This window comes from Somniosus microcephalus, chromosome 30, assembly GCF_052327205.1.
Source record: "Somniosus microcephalus isolate GS21.2 chromosome 30, FLI_Smic_1.0, whole genome shotgun sequence".
NCBI classification, from domain to species: Eukaryota; Metazoa; Chordata; class Chondrichthyes; order Squaliformes; family Somniosidae; genus Somniosus; species Somniosus microcephalus.
The window spans coordinates 8,143,516-8,162,781 of NC_141016.1; the positions used below are offsets into that span (position 1 = coordinate 8,143,516).

Consider the following 19,266-nt stretch of genomic DNA (forward strand, 5'->3'; position numbering starts at 1 on the left):
GGGTGGATTCATCCTGCGGTGCTGTATAAATTGGAACACTTCCAGCTGTACTTGTGGGATTAACTGTAAAATTTGCTTACAGTGGATTTTTGTCATGACAACACAAGTTTTTTTCTTTAGAACTTCGGCACTTAATGCACCACTTGAAATTATAATGAAACGAGGGCCTCACCAACTCCTCCCCTTGTTTAAAGAGATAGGCCTAGAAATTCAGTATAGCCACGTTTGGGGCGCTAAAGTCGGGCGGCCGCTAAAGTTTGCGCCCGGCGCAAAGTCGCGCCACCTTCGCCGATATTCAGTCGCATCGCCCCAAGAGGTTGCTGCTGCGCTAAAACAGGCGATGCACGACTATCTTTAGGCGCTAAGCCGGCGGTGCTGAGCGATACCCCCGAGGCCGGGTGCAGCGCAGGTGCAGCAAGTTGTTGATTGACGGCAGACACTCTGGCGCCAGTCAGCTCTTAAAGGGGGAGGGTGGATTTGTTTGCCTGCCACGTCCTGCACACTGCAGCCCTCAACCTAGGCCTGACCACTTCTGCTTCATCTGCACAACGCCCAGGGCTATGGAGAAGGCCAGGGAGAGAGCACAGCGCTTCAGCGACGGTGACCTGAGGGTGCTGGTTGGCGGAGTGGAGCGCAGGCGCCATGTTCTGTTCCCAGAAGGTGGCAGGAGGCCGCTGCCCAGCGCCTACCGGAAAGCCTGGAGGGAGGTTTCAAACAGGGTGTCTTCCAACAGCGTGGTTGCCAGGACTCCTGTGCAATGCCGGAAAAAGTTCAACGACCTCACTCGGGTTGTCAGGGTGAGTACCCTTTCCAGTGTCCTCCTCATCCCTGCATGTGCACCTCAGTTTATGGGCAAAGGGACCTGAAAGCCCTAATGGCCAGCCCTCATCCAGCAGCTATGGGACTGTCATGAAAATCACTTGCACATTCAGCACTTTACACACTGTACAAGTTATTCCACCATGGGAGGCATTGCAGACAAGATCAGGGCTTCACACTGTACAAGCTATTCGACCATGGGAGGCATTGCAGACAAGATCAGGGCTTCACACTGTACTTAGAGGCCGTCCTTTCTCTTGCAGGCCAAGGTGGCGCACAACCGGCGGAAACTAAGTGAGACCGGGGGAGGCCGTCCTGACGTCAAAGAGCTCTCCGACCTCGACCAGCGTGTGGAGCGCATTATGGCAGGCCGGCTGATTGGCCCCGTCGCCAGTGGAGATGCCGACCCTGTTCTGGGCACCAATGGTAAGGGCATCACCTTTTTGACCTCTCTCTTTCCACTTGCGCCTCAGATCAGCATCCTTTGCCACTGTCCGATCAATGCAGTGCATGGCAGCACTCATGCCTCCCTCGCTGCCGCCCTGTCCTCACTCTAAAGCTACTCTTGTGCCTTCCTGCTTTCAGATGGTGAATCGCCAGGTGAGGAGGCGGGCCCTCAAGCTGCCACTGTCAGCGATTCCAAATTCGAGGAGGAGGAAGAGGAAGCCGGCCCATCAGTGCCACCCTCAGCCGCGCCAGCCCATGGCGATGAAGGGGACACGTCTTCCCTGGAGGGGAGCCGGGGGGAAGGGTCGGAGGAGAGTGAAGCTCCGGGGCCCAGCGGGCTGCAGCAACGCGGGAGGGGTGGGGAAGCTCGGCGGACTTCTCCCCAGAGGGTGAGTGCGGCCTCCAGTCCTGCGACGGTGAGCGCAGAGGAGGTGCGGCTCCTGGAGGAAATGGCCGTCCAGGCTGAGCGCAGGCACAATGAGCTCATGGCTGCAGTGGCAAGGATGCCTGACTCCATTGAGTCTTTGTCAAGGAGTGTGCAGCAATTTGGAGCAGCACAGGCCAGGAGTCTACAAGACTTCGCGGCAGGACAGGCGGCTTCGAGCCAAGTGCTCAGTCGTGCCGTCCATTCACTGGCTGTTGTCATGCGGACACAGACCAGGGCCACACGGGCACTAACTGCTGCCACCCTCGCTGGATCAGCCAGGCATCGCCAGGGCACTCGCCGCGCAGCAGCAGCCCAGCAGTCTGTTCTTCAGCTGTTTGCTGCGCATGCTGCAGTGCTGGCCCGTGCGAGTGCCAATGTATCAGGCGACCAGGGAGCACCTGCGATCTGTCAGGTTGGCACCATTCCTGCAGCCGACACTGCCACTCCGCCATTGCAGCTGCCACGAGCCGCTGGACAGACTGCTGCCGCCCAAGCAGAGTTGGAGCAGTCAGCAGCCGGCCCCTCCAGGGCCAGAGCTGGTGCAGGCCGACCCCCAAGGGCATCTGCCGTCTCGCCATCTGACCCTCAGCAGCCTTCCCCCAGCCTTGCTGCAGCCACTGCGCTCCCATTGAGGAGGAGCTGCAGGGCGGGCAGGGGCCAGGCAAGGATGCGAAAGGCATCGCACTCACAGGGCAAAAAGTAGAAGGTCTGCACAAATGCTTTGTGGTTGTTGAAAGGCCGAGACTGCTGTAGTTGTGTTTTTGTAAGGCCGAGACTGGTGTCTTTCTTTGTTTTTGTAAGGCCGAGACTGGTGTCCTTCTTTGTCTTTGTAAGGCCGAGACTGTTAGTTTTGTGTTTTTGGAGGGGGCTTCTCAACATGAGGTTGTAATGTGGGAAGGGCAGAGGTTTGCAATAAATTAATGTTCTTAAATCGCACTGTGCATGGTTTTTTTTGCAAGTCCTGGTTGCCCTGCTCGGCTGAGGGCTTGTGGAGCGGCTACATTCATCTGCTGACATTGGCACAAGCCATTCCCTGAGAGGGGGCCTAGAACCGACATTCAATAAGCCGGCGATGGGCGGCCCTTGCACTTTCTGCCTCCCTCCTGTGCTGGTCCTCCTCAGGTGGTCCTCCAATCTCTGGTGGCAGTGGCTGAGTCCTGCGGATAGCCAGGTTGTGCATCATGCAGCACACGACCACGAAATGGGAGACTCGCTCCGGCGAATATTGTAGGGCTCCACCGGAACGATCCAGACAGCGGAACCGTTGCTTCAGGACGCCGATTGTTTGCTCAATGACGTTCCTGGTCGCTTGATGGCTGTCGTTGTATCCCTCTTCAGCAGGGGTGCTGGGCGCACGGAGCGGGGTCATCAGCCAGGTACACAAAGGATAGCCTTTGTCCCTGAGAAGCCATCCTCGTGGGTGAGACTGGGCCTGGAACATGTCTGCCACAGAAGTCTGGCGCAGGATGAAGGCATCGTGGCTGCTGCCTGGAAAGCGGGCATTGACAGCTAGGATGAGCTGCCTGTGGTCACACACCAGCTGGACGTTGAGCGAATGGTAGCCCTTCCGGTTGCGGTAATCCTCGGAATTCTCCAGAGGTGCCCGCAAAGCCACATGCGTGCAGTCAATGGCGCCCTGCACCATGGGGAAGCCCGCGAATGCTGCAAAGCCCATTGCACGCTGTTGCTGCTTGGCAAGGGCCATGGAGAAGGAGATGAACTGACGTCTCCTTTTGAAAAGGGCATTGGTCACCTGGCGGATGCAGCAATGCACCGCGAACTGGGAGATGTTGGAAATGTCCCCAGTAGCGGATTGGAAGGAGCCGGTGGCATAGAAGTTGAGAGCCACCGTCACCTTCACTGCCACCGACAGAGACGTCCTGCTCCTCAGATGTGGCTGCAGATCATCGCCAAGCAGGTGGCAGATCTCTGTGACCACCTCCCTTCGGAATCGCAGCCTCCGAACACACTGCTCGTCAGACATGTTCAGATAGGAGAACTGCTGGCGGTATACCCTGGGTGGGTAAGGCCTCCGTTCCCGACGCCTGTTGCCCCCTCTCCGTCTAGCCAGGACTGCCACTCTCTCACGGCGTCTGTGAGCCCTTTGGATGCAATGGAGAAGGCCAGCGTTTGCACCCATTGCAGCCCCCATTATATGTTAGCAAACAATGATATGTCAATGAAGGCAAAGACAAGTGGAAAGCTGTGGCCTGAAGCCACAAGTACCTGTCCAAGTGTTGAGCCAAAGCAGAAAGCTCTCTACCTTGGTCTCTCTGCAAAGATCCGTCTCTCAAGAAGGAGTGCTGCGAAATGGCAGCCTTTTCTAGTGCAGGAGGAGTGCCCTTTAATTTGCGCCCCCCGCGCCCCGCATCGACTGAGCACCGTTCCACTCTACCAGTCGCTAGGGGCGCCAGGCACACAAGAGGGCGTCGCGACTGAATTTCCGGTTTGGGGCGCACAAAGGGCGTTGCACGAGGAAATGACGTCAGGATCTGCGCGCGCAGCTGAGCGCGCGCAAAGACTTTGCGCTGCCACTAAATCGTGAGTGAAGTTGGGGAGAGGCGCAGATCGCGCTGCGCCCGGCCGCTAGCCGCCTAGCGCCCGACATCGACGACTCCTAAGGCGCTACCGGCTGGCGCAACCAACTGAATTTCTAGGCCATAATGTCTCAGGCATTTTCACTGTAGCTTTCCACAAAATTGTTTCATTTTATTCTAACTGCCCCGTGTCCTAACTCGCACCAAGTCCCGTTCCCCCATCTCCCCCGTGCTCGCTGACCTACATTGGCTCCCAGTTGAGCAACGTCTCGATTTTAAAATTCTCATCCATGTTTTCAAATCCCTCCATGGCCCTCGCCCCCTCCCTATCTCTGTAACCTCCCCCACAACCCCCCGAGATCTCTGCGCTCCTCCAATTCTGCCCTCTTGCACATCCCTGATTTTAATCGCTCCACCATAGGCGGCCGTGCCTTCAGCTGCCTGAGCATTAAGCTCTGGAATTCCCTCCATAAACCTCTCCGCCTCGCTACCTCTCTTTCCTCCTTTAAGACGCTCCTTAAAACCTACCTCTTTGACCAAGCTTTTTGTTCAGCTGCCCTAATATCTCCGTATGTGGCTCGGTGTCAAAATTGGTTTGATAATCGCTCCTGTGAAGCGCCTTGGGACGTTATACTAGGGTCACCATTACTGAAACTAGTTTTTACAGATGGCCTTAAGAGGTGGAGAGGGGGAAGGATTTAGGGATGTATGCCACAGTGTGGGGCCATGGCGATTGAAGGCACAGCCACCATTGGTGGGGTGAAGGAGCAGGCAGAAAAGGCCAAAGGAATGGAGAGTTCGGGTGATGTAAGTTTTGAGGTTACAGAGATAGGAAGAAGCAAGGCCAGATTTAAACAAAAAGAGGAGCATTTAAATTTGAGGTGTTGGGCACTGGGAGCCAATGTCATAGAGTCATAACGGCACAGAAGGAGGCCATTCGGCCCATCAAGTCTGTGCCGGCTCTCTGTACAGCAATCCAGTCAGTCACATTCCCCCGCTCTATCCCCGTAGCCCTGCAAGTTTATTTCCCTCCAGTGCCTATCCAGTCTCCCCTTGAAAACATTGAGTGTCTCCGCTTCCACCACTTCCGTCGGCAGCGAGTTCCAGGTCCTCACCACTCGCTGCGTAAAAATGTTTTTCCTCACGTCCCCCCTGTATCTGTTGCCCAAAACCTTTAATCTGTGTCCCCTAGTCCTTGTACCATCAACTAGTGGGAACAGCCTTTCCCCGTCTAGCCTATCCAAACCCGTCATCATCTTGTACACCTCTATCAAATCACCCCTCAGCCTCCTTTGCTCTAATGAAAACAAATCCAGCTTCTCCAATCTGTCCTTGTGGCTAAGATCCCCCATCCCCGGAACCATTCTGGTAAATCTCCTCTGCACCCTCTCAAGAGCCTTCACATCCTTCCTTAAAGTGTGATGACCAGAACTGGACGCAATACTCCAGTTGTGGCCTAACCAGCGCTTTATAAATGCAGGTCATCAAGGACAGGGGTAATGGGTGAGCGGGACTTGCTGTGGGATAGCGGGCAGCAGAGCTGCAGTTTACAAAGAGTGGAGGATGGGTGGCCGCCCGGTGGAGCATTGGAATGGTCGAGTCTACAGGTGGCAAAGGGATGGCTGAGCGTTTCAGCAGCAGACAGGCTGTGGCAGGGCGGAGGTGGGCGATGCTACAGAGATGGATGTAGGCGGTCTTTGGGAGGAGAGGATATGGGCTTGGAAACTCAGCTCGGGGTCGAATAGAACGGCAAGTTTAGGAATAATTGTTGCAGCCTGAAACAGTGGCCGGGGAAAAGGATGGAACTAGTGGCAGTGTTTGGAGTTTGTGCAAGGACCGAAGAAGATGACTTTGGTCTTCCCAATACTGGAGGAAATTGTGGCTCATCCAAGACTGGATATGGTGTCATATTTGACCCTGAAATGAGCTTCCGACCACATATCCGCAGCATAACAAAGACCGCCTACTTCCACCTCCGTAACATCGCCCGTCTCCGCCCCTGCCTCAGCTCATCCGCTGCTGAAACCCTCATCCATGCCTTTGTTACCTCCAGACTTGACTATTCCAATGCACTCCTGCCTGGCCTCCCTCGTTCTACCCTACGTAAACTTGAGGTCATCCAAAACTCGGCTGCCCGTGTCCTAACTCGCACCAAGTCCCATTCGCCCATCTCCCCTGTGCTCGCTGACCTACATTGGCTCCCAGTTAAGCAACGCCTCGATTTCAAAACTCTCATCCTTGTTTTCAGACCCCTCCACAGCCTCACCCCTCCTTATCTCTGTTAACTCCTTCAGCCTCACAATCCCCCGAGATATCTGCGCTCCTCTAATTCTGCCTTCTTGAGCATCCCTGATTATAATCGCTCCACCATTGGTGGCCGTGCCTTCTGTTGCCTGGGCCCTAAACTCTGGAATTCCCTGCCTAAACCTCTCCGTCTCGCTGCCTCTCTTTCCTCCTTTAAGACGCTCCTTAAAACCGACCTCTTTGACCAAGCATTTGTTCACCTGCCCTAAATTTATCCTTATGTGGCTTGGTGTCAAATTCTTTGTCTTAAAATACTCCTGTGCCGCGCCTTGGGATGTTTTACTACGTTAAAGGTGCTATATAAATACAAGCTGTTGTTGTTGATATTAGGTAAGCAGTTTGACAATACAGATCAGTGGAGGAGAGGTAGAACTGGGTGTCATCAGCTTATCTGTGGAAGAGGACCCCCTGGTCTGTTGGTGATGTTACAGCATGTAGCTGAGGAAAAGGAGAGGACTAATGATAGATCCTTGGGGGACCCCGGAGGTAACGGTACGGGGGGTGTGGGTGGGGGGTTGGAAGAGGGGCCGTTGCTGGAGTTTCTCTAGTGAGGCTCTGATAGGTATAAGCTGAACCAGGGCAGTCGCACTGAACTGGACAACAGAGGAGAGATGTTGGCAGAGGATGGTGTGGTCAACCATGTCAAAGGCCACAGAGAGGCCGAGGAGGAAGGGGAGGGATAGTGCACCCTGGTCACACTCACAGAGGATGCCATTCGTGACTTTAGTTATGGCTGTTTCAGTGCTGTGGCAGGGACAGAAACCTGATTGGAGACATTCAGTCAGTGAGAAAGATGACGGAGTATTTGGAGGTGACTACATGTTGAAGGACTTGCGGAGAAAGGGAGATTGGAGATCAGATTTTGTCAATGGGGGCGCGTTGGGGGCGGGACTGCTGGTTGTCGGGTTTCAGTCCCGCCCCCAGCGACGTCCGGCCAATCCACGCTATTTTCCCTTGATTGACCTTGTTAAGCCCGCCCCTGCGGGCTTAACCGGCCAATTAAGGGAAAGCCGGTGACAGAGGATGTCAGCGTATGACGCTTCATCTTTTGAAAATTTTTGATAGATGTGTTGTCAGCGTTTGACAGCTTTGAGAAACTGTCAAACACTGACAATCTCTGTTCTAAGGTGAGCCCTTGCACACAGGCACACCAAGACCTCCCTCCTCAGCAGAAATCAGATGGCTGCTACATCTGAGAATGCAGCAGCCATTCTGTTATCTCTGCCATTGAGATGAGGCACCTCCGGATCCCCAAGGGTTGAAGCCTGCAGGAAGAAGCAAAGGTAAGGAAACTTTTTCCAACACTTTACACTCACCTCTCATACTTACCTCTCCACACTTGCACCCATCACTCACCTCCACAGCGGACTTTTTGACCTCTCTCACCCCCGCAGACCCACTGCTCGCCTCGCTGACCCTGGCGAGGTTCACAGCTGTCGGGAAGCTCGCAATTGCAGGCGTAAAATGGGGAAAAGCCTCAAAACTGCCCATTAACTACCTGTTAACAGGCAGTTAATTGGCTCTAGTCCCCTTCCCGCCTCGAGGAGTTGGTTCCCTGCGCGAGTTGGGGACCCGCCTCCCGGGAAGATGGCACGGAGGCGGGATGGGAGCGGGGTTCGGTATAGAAACATAGAAGATAGGAGCAGGAGTAGGCCATTCGGCCCTTCGAGCCTGCTCCGCCATTCAATGAGATCATGGCTGATCATCCCAATTCAGTACCCTGTCCCTGCCTTCTCCCCATATCCCTTGATCCCTTTAGCCTTAAGAAATATGTCCAACTCTTTTTTGAATATATTTAATGAACTGGCCTCCATCGCCCTCTGTGGCAGAGAATTCCACAGGTTCACCACTCCACAGGTTCACCACTCTCTGGGTGAAGAAATTCCTCCTCATTTCAGTCCTAAATGGCTTACCCCTTATCCTTAGACTATGACCCCTGGTTCTGGACTCCCCGGCCATCATAAACAGCCTTCCTGCATCTAGCCTGTCCAGGCCTGACAGAATTTTATAAGTTTCGATGAGATCCCCTCTCAATCTTCTAAACTCCAGTGAGTATAAGCCCAATCGACACAATCTCTCCTCATACGTCATTCCTGCCATCCCAGGTATCAGCCTGGTGAATCTTCGCTGCACTCCTTCTATGGCAAGAACGTCCTTCCTCAGGTAAGGCGACCAAAACTGCACACAATACTCAAGATGTGGTCTCACCAAGGCCCTGTAAACTGTAGCAAGACATCCTTGTTCCTGTACTCGAACCCTCTTGCTACGAAGGCCAACATACCATTTGCCTTCTTAACCGCCTGCTGCACCTGCATGCTTACCTTCAGCGACTGGTGCACAAGAACACCCAGGTCTCTTTGCACTTCCCCTTCTCCCAATCTATTGCCATTCAAATAATAATCTGCCTTCCTGTTTTTGCCACCAAAGTGGATAACCTCACATTTATCCACATTATAGTGCATTTGCCATGTTTCTGCCCAATCACCCAATCTGTCCAAATCGTACTGGAGTTTCACGACATCCTCCTCACAGCTTACCCTCCCACCCAGCTTTGTGTCGTCTGCAAATTTGGAGATATTACATCCAATTCCCTCGTCCAGATCATTAATATATATTGTGAACAGCTGGGGTCCTAGGACCGATCCTTGCGGTACCCCACTAGTCACTGCCTGCCACTTGGAAAACGACCCGTTTATTCCAACTCTTTGCTTTCTGTCCGCCAACCAGTTCTCTATCCAAGTCAATACCTTGCCCCCAATCCCATGTGCCTTAATTTTGCACGCTAATCTCTTATGTGGGACCTTATCGAAAGCCTTCTGAAAGTCCAAATACACCACATCCACTGGTTCTCCCTTATCTATTTTACCAGTTACAGCCTCAAAAAATTCCAGTAGATTAGTCAAGCATGATTTAGCTTTTGTAAATCCATGTTGACTTTGTCCGATCCTGTCACTGCTTACCAAGTGCTCTGCTATTACATCTTTTATAATAGATTCTAGCATTTTCCCCACTACCGATGTCAGGCTTACCAGTCTATAATTCCCCGCTTTTTCTCGACCACCTTTTTTGAATAGTGGGGTAACATTAGCTACCCTCCAATCCATGGGTACTGTTCCAGAGTCTATCGAGTTCTGGAAGATGACCAGCAATGCATCTACTATTTCCAGGGCCACTTCCTTAAGTACCCTGGGATGTAGATTATCAGGCCCTGGGGATTTATCGGCCTTTAGTCCCATCAATTTTCCTAACACCATTTCCCTACAAATACTGATTTCTTTCAGTTCCACCCTTTCATCAGGCCCTATGTTCCCCGGCATCTCTGGGAGGTTATTTGTGTCCTCCTTTGTGAAGACAGAACCAAAGTATGAATTTAGTTGGTCTGCCATTTCTTTGTTTCCCATTATAAATTCCCCTGATTCTGACTGTAAGGGACCTACGCTTGACTTCGCCAATCTTTTTCTCTTCACATATCTATAAAAGCTTTTACAGTCAGTTTTTATGTTCCCTGCTAGCTTACTCATATTCTATTTTCCCTTTCTTAATTAATCATTTTGTCCTCCTTTGTTGAATCCTAAACTGCTCCCAATCCTCAGGATTATTGCTTTTTCTGACCAATTTATATGTCGTCTCCTTGGATCTTATGCTATCCCTAATTTCCCTTGTTAGCCACGGTTGAGTCACCTTTTTTGTTTTATTTTTATGCCAAACTGGGATGAACAAATTCTGTAGCTCATCCATTCGGTCTTTGAATGTTTGCCATTGCCTATCCACCGTCAACCCTTTGAGTGCCATTCCCCAATCAATCCTACCCAACTCGCTCTTCAGACCATCGTAGTTTCCTTTATTTAAATTGAGGACCCTAGTCTCTGAGTCAACTACTTCATTCTCCATCTTAATGAAGAATTCGATCATATTATGATCGCTCAGACCCAAGGGGCCTCATACAACAAGATTGCTAATTAATCCTTTGTCGTTACATAATACCCAGTCTAAGATGGACTGATCTCTGGTTGGCTTCTCGACATATTGGTCCAGGAAACCATCCCGTAAACACTCCAGGAATTCCTCCTCCACAGTATTGTTACTAATTTGGTTGGCCCAATCTATATGTAGATTAAAGTCACCCATAATGACTGCTGTGCCCTTATTGCACGCTTCTTTAATTTCCCTTTTAATGCCATCCCCAACCTCCGCCTTACTGTTGGGAGGTCTATATACCACTCCCACTAATGTTTTTTTCCCCTTAGTATTTCTCAATTCTACCCATACAGATTCCACATCATCAGAGCTAATATCCTTCATTACAATTGTATTAATCCCTTCTTTAACCAGTAATGCTACCCCACCTCCCTTTCCTTTTTGCCTATCTTTCCTGAATATCGAATACCCCTGGATGTTGAGTTCCCAGTCTTGGCCATCCTTGAGCCACGTTTCCGTAATCCCAACCAAATCATATTCGTTTACCTCTATTTGCGCAGCCAATTCATCCACCTTATTACAAATGCTCCTCGCATTAAGACACAAAGCCTTCAGGCTTGTTTTTTTAACGCACTTAGACCTATTAGAATTATTATTTACTGTGGCCACGTTTGATTTAAACCGTTGATTTCTCTGACTGCCACTTTTGTTTTTCTCCTTCCTATCTTTTGCTTTTATCCCTGTTTCCCTTTCCTCTGTCTCCCTGCTCAGGTTCCCAACCCCCTGCCATTTTAGTTTAAACCCCCCCGAACAGTGCTAGCAAACCTCCCCGCAAGGATATTTGTCCCGCTCTGGTTCAGGTGCAACCCGTCCGACTTGTACAAGTCCCACCTTTCCCAGAAGCAGGCCCAGTGATCCAGGAAACTAAAGCCCTCCCTCCTGCACCAACTCTTTAGCCACGCATTCATCTGCTCTACCCTCCTATTCCTATACTCACTAGCACGTGGCACCGGGAGTAATCCAGAGATTACAACCTTTGAGGTCCTGTTCTTTAATCTGCTACCTAGCTCCCTAAATTCTTGCTGCAGGACCTCATCCCTCTTCCTACCCATGTCATTGGTCCCAATGTGAACCACGGCCTCTGACTGTTCACCCTCCCCCTTCAGAATGCCCTGAAGCCGTTCAGTGACATCCTTGACCCTGGCACCAGGGAGGCAACAAACCATCCTGGAGTCACGTCTACAGCCACAGAAACGCCTATCTGTTCCCCTTACGATAGAATCCCCTACCACTATTGCTCTCCCACTCTTTTTCCTCCCTTCCTGAGCAGCAGAAGCACCCCTGGTGCCAGGAAGTTGGCTGCTGCTGCCTTCCTCCGGTAAGTCATCCCCCTCAACAGTATCCAAATCGGTATACCTGTTTGAGAGGGGGATGGCCACAGGGGTCCCCTGCACTACCTGCCTGCCTCTACTGCTCTGCCTGATGGTCACCCATTTCCCTTCTGCCTGTGCAGCCCTTACCTGCGGTGTGACCAACTCACTAAACGTGTTATCCACGACCCTCTCAGCATCGTGAATGCTCCAAAGCCCATCCATCCGCAGCTCCAGCGCCACAATGCGGTCTGCTAGTAGCCGCAGCTGGATGCATTTCTGGCACACGTGGTCATCAGGGACACCGGCAGTATCCCTGAATTCCCACATAGAGCAAGAGGAGCATAACACGGGGCTGGGCTCTCCTGGCATGACTTATCCTTTAATTAATTTAAATTAATTCACTATCACCAATTAAAGATAACTGTAAGGCGCTTGTATGGTTTACCAACAGTCCCTGCTACACCAGAAAAGACCTTAGTAACTATAAACTACAGAGTTAAAGTTTAAGAAAGAGAAATACTCACCAACCAATCACTTACCTGCTCCCTGGTGACGTCACACTCTGATTACTTTTTACCTCTCTCCCCGCTGCTGAGTTAGCCGGGCCTCGCCTCGCTCCTCCTTTTATCTGCCGCCTCGGTACTCTCCTGGTCCGATCTGGTCGGGCCTCGCCTCGCTCCTCCTTTTAACTGCCGCCTCGGTGCACTCCTGGTCCGATCTGGTCGGGCCTCGCCTCGCTCCTCCTTTTATCTGCCGCCTCGGTACTCTCCTGGTCCGATCTGGTCGGGCCTCGCCTCGCTCCTCCTTTTATCTGCCGCCTCGGTACTCTCCTGGTCCGATCTGGTCGGGCCTCGCCTCGCTCCTCGTTTTATCTGCCGCCTCGGTGCTCTCCTGGTCCGATCTGGTCGGGCCTCGCCTCGCTCCTCCTTTTATACTGCCGCCTCGGTGCTCTCCTGGTCCGCGCCCAGTTTCTGCCATTTTTCCCGGCAGTCCTGCCTCCCTACCTGCCTCCCCAGGGCTGGGAAAATTCCCCCCCAGGCTGTAGTTTGCAAGTCCAGAGGGGTCGAAGGTGGGTATTTTGAGGAGGGGGGTTGATGGTGGTTTTGGAAAGGGATGGAGACAGCGCCCGTGGCATGGGCACCGGTTACAGTGTCAGTACTGCAGTGGTGTGTCATCTTCGATTGTGCACTCTATGCTCTAAGGACACTGACCTACCACAGGCTCTTGCCCCACATTTCTCTGTCATGTACAATTACCATTTTGTAACCGTCCCGGGAAATGAGGGTTTGTTGCTTGTACAACCACATTCAGCATCTCTTTTATTATACCTTTCTGTTCCAGGCAAGTAACCCAACAATTTTACTGACCAGAATTCAGATTCTGTGGGCAGAACTAGCAACCTCATTGAAACTGTTCTGAAATCACTGAGTGTGCAATTGCCATATATTTTCTGCTTTAGAAACTGCTTGTTTATTTTCACAGATTATCACACAGTTAGAAGGGCAGTGGACACTCATACAGGGGGTGTCTTCATCATGCTAGATGACCCCTGATCCTTAATTGAAAACATTTGCATGCAAGTTCCTAATTGAAGTAGTAATGTTCCAAAATATTCAGATCATGAATATGCAGAGTGCAATCTTGTTAACCAGTGGTGTAGCTTTTCCCTCCCACCCTCATTCTCAGTGGACTTTTCCAATGATGATATCAGGAACTGAATTGCATCCAAGCTCCTCCCCTTCTCTGTTCAAACTCAATTGAAAACAGAGGGAGAGGAATAATATGTGGAAGGGTAGATTTCCAAAAACTTGGTTTCAATTAGGGATCCATAACTTCTCAGCATTTGAAAAGAAAATTGTTAGGGCTCCCTTTCATGTTTCAAGAAATGTAATCCACAAAGTCCCAACAAGAGACCATTGGGTGGCTGGTGGGTTCCAAAGAACACAAAGCAACTATGAATTTGTTCAGCGAGTTTATGCGGTGAGCTATTGAGGCCTGCAGAATGCAAAGACGCCAGGCTCCACTGCCGGAATGTACTGACTTAGCTCATCTCAGCTGAGATGTCAGTCGAGCCGTTCCAGAAACACAGAAACACAGAAACCCCACAGTGCAGATAGAGGCCATTTCGGCCCATCGAGCCTGCACCGACACATATCCCACCCAATCCCCGTAACCCCTACACCAACACATATCCCACCCTATCCCTGTAACCCCACGTATTTAATCCCCCTAACACTAAGGGTCAATTTATCATAGCCAATCAACCTAACTCGCACATCTTTGGACTGTGGGAGGAAACCGGAGCACCCGGAGAAAACCCACGCAAACACGGGGAGAATGTGCAAACTCCACACAGACAGTCGCCCGAGGCCGGATTCGAACCCGGGTCTCTGGCGCTGTGAGGCAACAGTGCTAACCACTATGCCACCAATTGGCCTGCAGGCGGAAACTGGTCTGCAGACAAAAGCCAAAAGGACAAAGGGGTTGTTTTTTTTTTAATTCGCTTATGGGATGTGGGCGTCGCTGGCAAGGCCAGCATTTATTGCCCATCCCCAGTTGTCCCTTGAGAAGGTGGTGGTGAGCCGCCTTCTTGAACCGCTGCAGTCCCGTGTGGTGAAGGTGCTCCCACGGCGCTGTTAGGGAGGGAGCTCCAGGATTTTGACCCAGCGACGATGAAGGGTTCTAAAATATGTCCTAACCTCGGAGACATTACCACCAGTTCTGAGAGGTCCGGGGGCCTGAGGAGCGCTGGCGGTAAAGAGGCTTGGCAAGCCGGCCAGATGGGCAACCGGCAGATGGCGTCTCCCGAACTGATGCCAAAAAAAAAATCACTCGATTCTTGATCACCGTCGCTTTCCTAACTTCTGTTTTCTCATTCTTAGAAACGTTTCAAGTTGTCGTGAGGGGTAACGGATTTGCTCACGCGCGCAGTGTGGATAAAGTTCTCTGCAGCTTCAAGATTAATGAAACCATGACCCTCAGTAAGTGTCTGACCCGACCTCTGGGAAGTTTGAAACGTTGGGTATTTTGCAAGGACCCTTGATGTCGTCAAATATTTTGTGCAACTTTGTTTGTTTTCCCTCCACTTAAACCCCCCCCCCACAACATGCAAGGTATAGTAGACACCTCCGTCCCCATTGTAAAATCAGGGTGCTCAGATGATATCGCATGATGGCAGTTTATGCTCACCATTTCTTCCCCCCTCGGCCAAATTTTCTCCGTTCCGTTCCTGAAGATGCTAACCCTGAAATTCCTCGGGGCTTCCCGCCAGTCTCCTGCTGTAACTTCTGCACAACCCTCTTCAAAACACCGGATACGTTGGGTGTCTGCTGCTTCTGGGAGTCTCGTAGTTGCCTCGGCAAGGGCGAAACTTCCATTTGCCCGCTCACAAGGCGAATGGCAGGCGGGTGCCGGGGGTGGGGGCAGGGTGGGGCGGGGGGAGCAAGTACTGCCTCAGTCAAAGTTCCCACTTCTAAGCCTCAGTTGGGACCTGGCGTAGCAGTGGCGGTGGAGACCCCAGTAAGAGGACAGGTGAGCCTCACCTGCAAAGGTGCCCTCACCTCCAAAGAGGACAATATTCTTTCAAATTTATCCCGGATCTGTCCCCCTTGCTTGCGGACTGAACGGAAGAGTGCCAGCAATTGGGGGGGGGTAAAAGAGCGGGGTGCGGGGGGTGCGAAAGGGGGTACAACCCCCCCAAGGGCAGCCGGTTGGCCGGATGTCCACTAACATGGGGCTAGCAGGCACCAGAGATGTGCTCAAAGTGGCACTTGCGCCCATCTGCCCCATGCAAATGAGGTGGCCACCACCCTTCCACTGAATCTCCTCACTTCGGTGGGAAAGGATCTGCAGATCTGACCCCAGCCGAACCAACGGATCACCGTCTGTGGAATTCCGGAGCTACTGGGTGCAGGTCCACTGAGGTCAGCAGACGTGTGCCATGCCATCGAGGGAGCTATATTTACTGTTTAAGACTCAATTCTATAAAACTGCTGTCCTAAGTTCATTGAGAGATATCTGGTGACATGAATCAGTCATTCATGAAAGAAAGACTTATGAAATAATACTGAGCGGCGCTGTCCAGGGAGAGTATAAATACTCGGGCACGGGCCCAGCTTGCGCAGGACATTCTTAACAGGAACTAGTGAAGGACACAATTAGACCTCCATGTTGTAAAACAGTTGATTAAAGCTTTGTTTAACGCTTAGACCAAGTGCCTAGTAGTTTTATTACGTCATCTGGTATTCTTTATAATCGATGGTGTAATAAGTGTAGCGGCGAACACTCACAAGGAGTGAATCTCACCAAATTACGGGCTACGCACCAGGACTCTCGAGATGCGGGCAACCCCCAAGGTGCCAGACTCAGCTCAGCGGTCGCATTTTCGCCTCTGGGTTTAAAAAAAAAAAGAATTATGGAAAACCTGTTCTTCGCTGAAGAGGATCGCAAATGTTTTCAAACAAAGTTAAAAGACTTTCCCGGCCCGGAGAACCCTCAAGAACCATCCAGCAGGGTCTAAACTGAACTCTCGCTCCGGTTCCAGTGAAACTGGCCTCGAGTTACTTGAACAGCTTTCTCCTGAATCTCCTCCAATGATGGAATCGCATCGGATGAGGGAGAGCGTTCCAAAAGCTGAAATGTACACATGATGAATGGAGCCAGAGTGATAATTTAAACCAGACTTTTATTTTCAGTCGTCTCAAGACTATTCAAAGTCTGTTGCTGCGCATTGATGACTCTCGTCAGCAGATTACAAGTGATACCGCCAATTTAAGACTGAACTGCGGTTTGATTTAGCCGATGACATTTTCATGAACAATTAGCCTCAACCACCTTCCTGCTCAAGTATTTTTTCCAGTGAATTTTTTGGTGCTCCTCAAGGTGATAGGCACTAGCTTGGGATCCATCTCAGGCAGCCAGCACCAGCCTCAAGCACTTCCAGGTTGGGTATGTGCCAGGTAAAGATCTCTCTACCCCAACATTGTGCTTCCAATCCAGAAAAACGTTGATATTTTTCCATTTCCCACACTAGCCATCCTGTGAACTCGACGTGGGATTTTGAATTGCGGCCAGATTGTGCTGTAGCCTCACATGCACTGGGAACGGGATTCAAACTTCAATTAAACATAGGACCCTAGTCGACAATAACAGAGGAGTCTGTCAATCGTTCATTTTGGCCGAATTCAAAACTAGATCCCAACTGATGAAAGCCCAGCATCGAAGACATTAATCTGCTTAGCAACCATTTCACCTGTTAAAATGCTGTGTTGGCTGTACCTCCTTCTTCTTAGGCAGTCCCCCAGAACCGAGGATGACTTGCTTCCACACTAAAAATGAGTTCTCAGGTGACTGATGAGTCCAATGCGGGACCTACAGTCTCTGTCACAGGTGGGGTAGACGGTGGTTGAAGGGGCGGGTGGGTGGGGTGCTTGGGTTGATGCGCGCTCCTTCCGCTGTTTGCGCTTGGCTTCCGCTTGCTCCAGGCGAAGAGACCCGAAGTGTTCGGCGCCTTCCCGGATGATTCTCCTCCACTTTGTGCGGTCTTAGGCCAGGGATTCCCAGGTGTCGGTGGGGATGTTGCAATTTTTCAAGGAGGCTTTGAGGGTGTCCTTGAAGCGTTTCCTCTGCCCACCTGGGGCTCTCTTGCCGCGTCGGAGCTCCGAGTAGAGCGCTTGTTTTGGGAGTCTCGTATCGGGCATGCGGACAATGTGGTCCATCCATCAGATCTGACCGAGCGTGGCCAAAGCTTCGAGGCTGGGGATGTTGGCCTGAGTAAGAACACTGATGTTGGTGCGTCTATCCTGCCAATGGATTTGCAGGATTTTGCGGAGGCAGCGTTGGTGGTACCTCTCCAGTGCTTTGAGGTGCCTGTTGTACTTGGTCCATGTCTCTGAAGCATACAGGAGGGCGATTATCAAAATCCACGACGAGACCTTGGACAACATGGACCACTTTCCATACCTCGGGAGCCTACTGTCAACAAGAGCAGATGTCGATGACGAAGTCCAACATCGCCTTCAGTGTGCCAGTGCAGCCTTCGGTCACCTGAGGAAGAGAGTGTTTGAAGACCAGGACCTCAAACCCGGCACTAAGCTCATGGTCTACAGAGCAGCAGTGATACCCGCCCTGCTGTATGCTGTACCTCCTTGACAATGTATGCGGTGCTGTGCAATATCATCCAATATTCTAACCCAGGGCGATACCATGCAGCATAATTATGCTACCTGATTGAGCTGTGTAAACTCGAAGGAGGGAGTCAAAGATCTGGAATGAACTCAGTGTAGTGTTGTGCAAAATCGTAAAGACAGCTGTCTTCACTTCTGGCTAATGCCTCCAAAGGGACATTGATGCATCAGAACAGGACAACAAATGAACTGTGGATTTTGAAAGCCACGCTGTGAGGGCAAACTGATGAAATGAGGTGCGAGTGCGACAGGAAATGTGACTCAAGATTGAAATATAATTGGAGGAGATAAAAAGCCAAAAGGGAAGACCTTCAACAACAACAACTTGCATTTATACAGCGCCTTTAACGTAGTAAAACATCCCAGGGCGCTTCACAGGAACATAATCAGACAAAATTTGACACTAAGCAACATAAGGAGATATTAGGACAGGTGACCTAAAGCTTGGTCAAAGAGGCAGGTTTTAAAGAACGTCTTTTAAAGGAGGAGAGAGAGGCGGAGAGGTTTAGGGAGGGAATTCCAGAGCTTAGGGCCCAGGCAGGTGAAGGCACGGCCGTCAATGGTGAAGCGATGGGAATCGGGGGATGCGCAAGAGGCCAGAATTGGAGGAGCGCAGAGATCTCGGGGTGGGGGGGGGGGGTGGTTGTGGGGGCTGGAGGAGGTTACAGACATTGGAAGGGAGAGGGAGGCCATGGAGGGATTTGAAAACAAGGATGAGAATTTTAAAACCGAGGCATCATTTTTGAAATAAAATAAGCTCCCGGGCGTTGTGAAAGAAGCATGGTTGCTGATTGATGCTATAAATTGTCACCATCAACAGTGATGGTTCTTTTGAAGAGAATGGAACAGATTTTCATTGCAAGTAAAGATATACATTTGAGCAGGGATGTTTTGAGAGGTGAGGAAATGAAAGAGAAGCAAAAGCTGAGAGACAACTGCAGGACTAATCTGTTAGATGCAGTAAGATAGATGACCCAAAGTGGCCTCTCGTTCAACAAGTTATTGGCAGTATGTCAAGAGCATGCAATGAATTATAATTGCCGGAAAAATACATTGTGGTTTCTCAGCAATAAAATAGAGCACAATATATGACGCTTTCTCGAAGAAGAATCACAGAGCAACAACTGCAGGCGAATAAATGGAAAACCACATCCTGTTTCTACAATGGCGCTGAGGCAAGATACTGAATAAAACATTTTAACAAAGGAAACAGTTTACTGGCTGGTGAGCCACCTGTCCACCAGGGAATGTGTGTG

The 19,266-nt window shown here is 51.0% G+C and overlaps 1 protein-coding gene across 1 annotated transcript in view; it reads left to right on the forward strand.

The window, feature by feature from the left end:
* The window catches only part of LOC147097905 (anthrax toxin receptor 1-like), a 254,166-nt gene that overhangs the window by 110,478 nt on the left and 124,422 nt on the right, over positions 1–19,266 (forward strand). Inside the window, exon 10 of the mRNA XM_085970960.1 lies at positions 14,708–14,806. Coding sequence (XP_085827086.1) covers positions 14,708–14,806 — 99 coding nt within the window. The remainder of the gene's footprint in view (positions 1–14,707; positions 14,807–19,266) is intronic.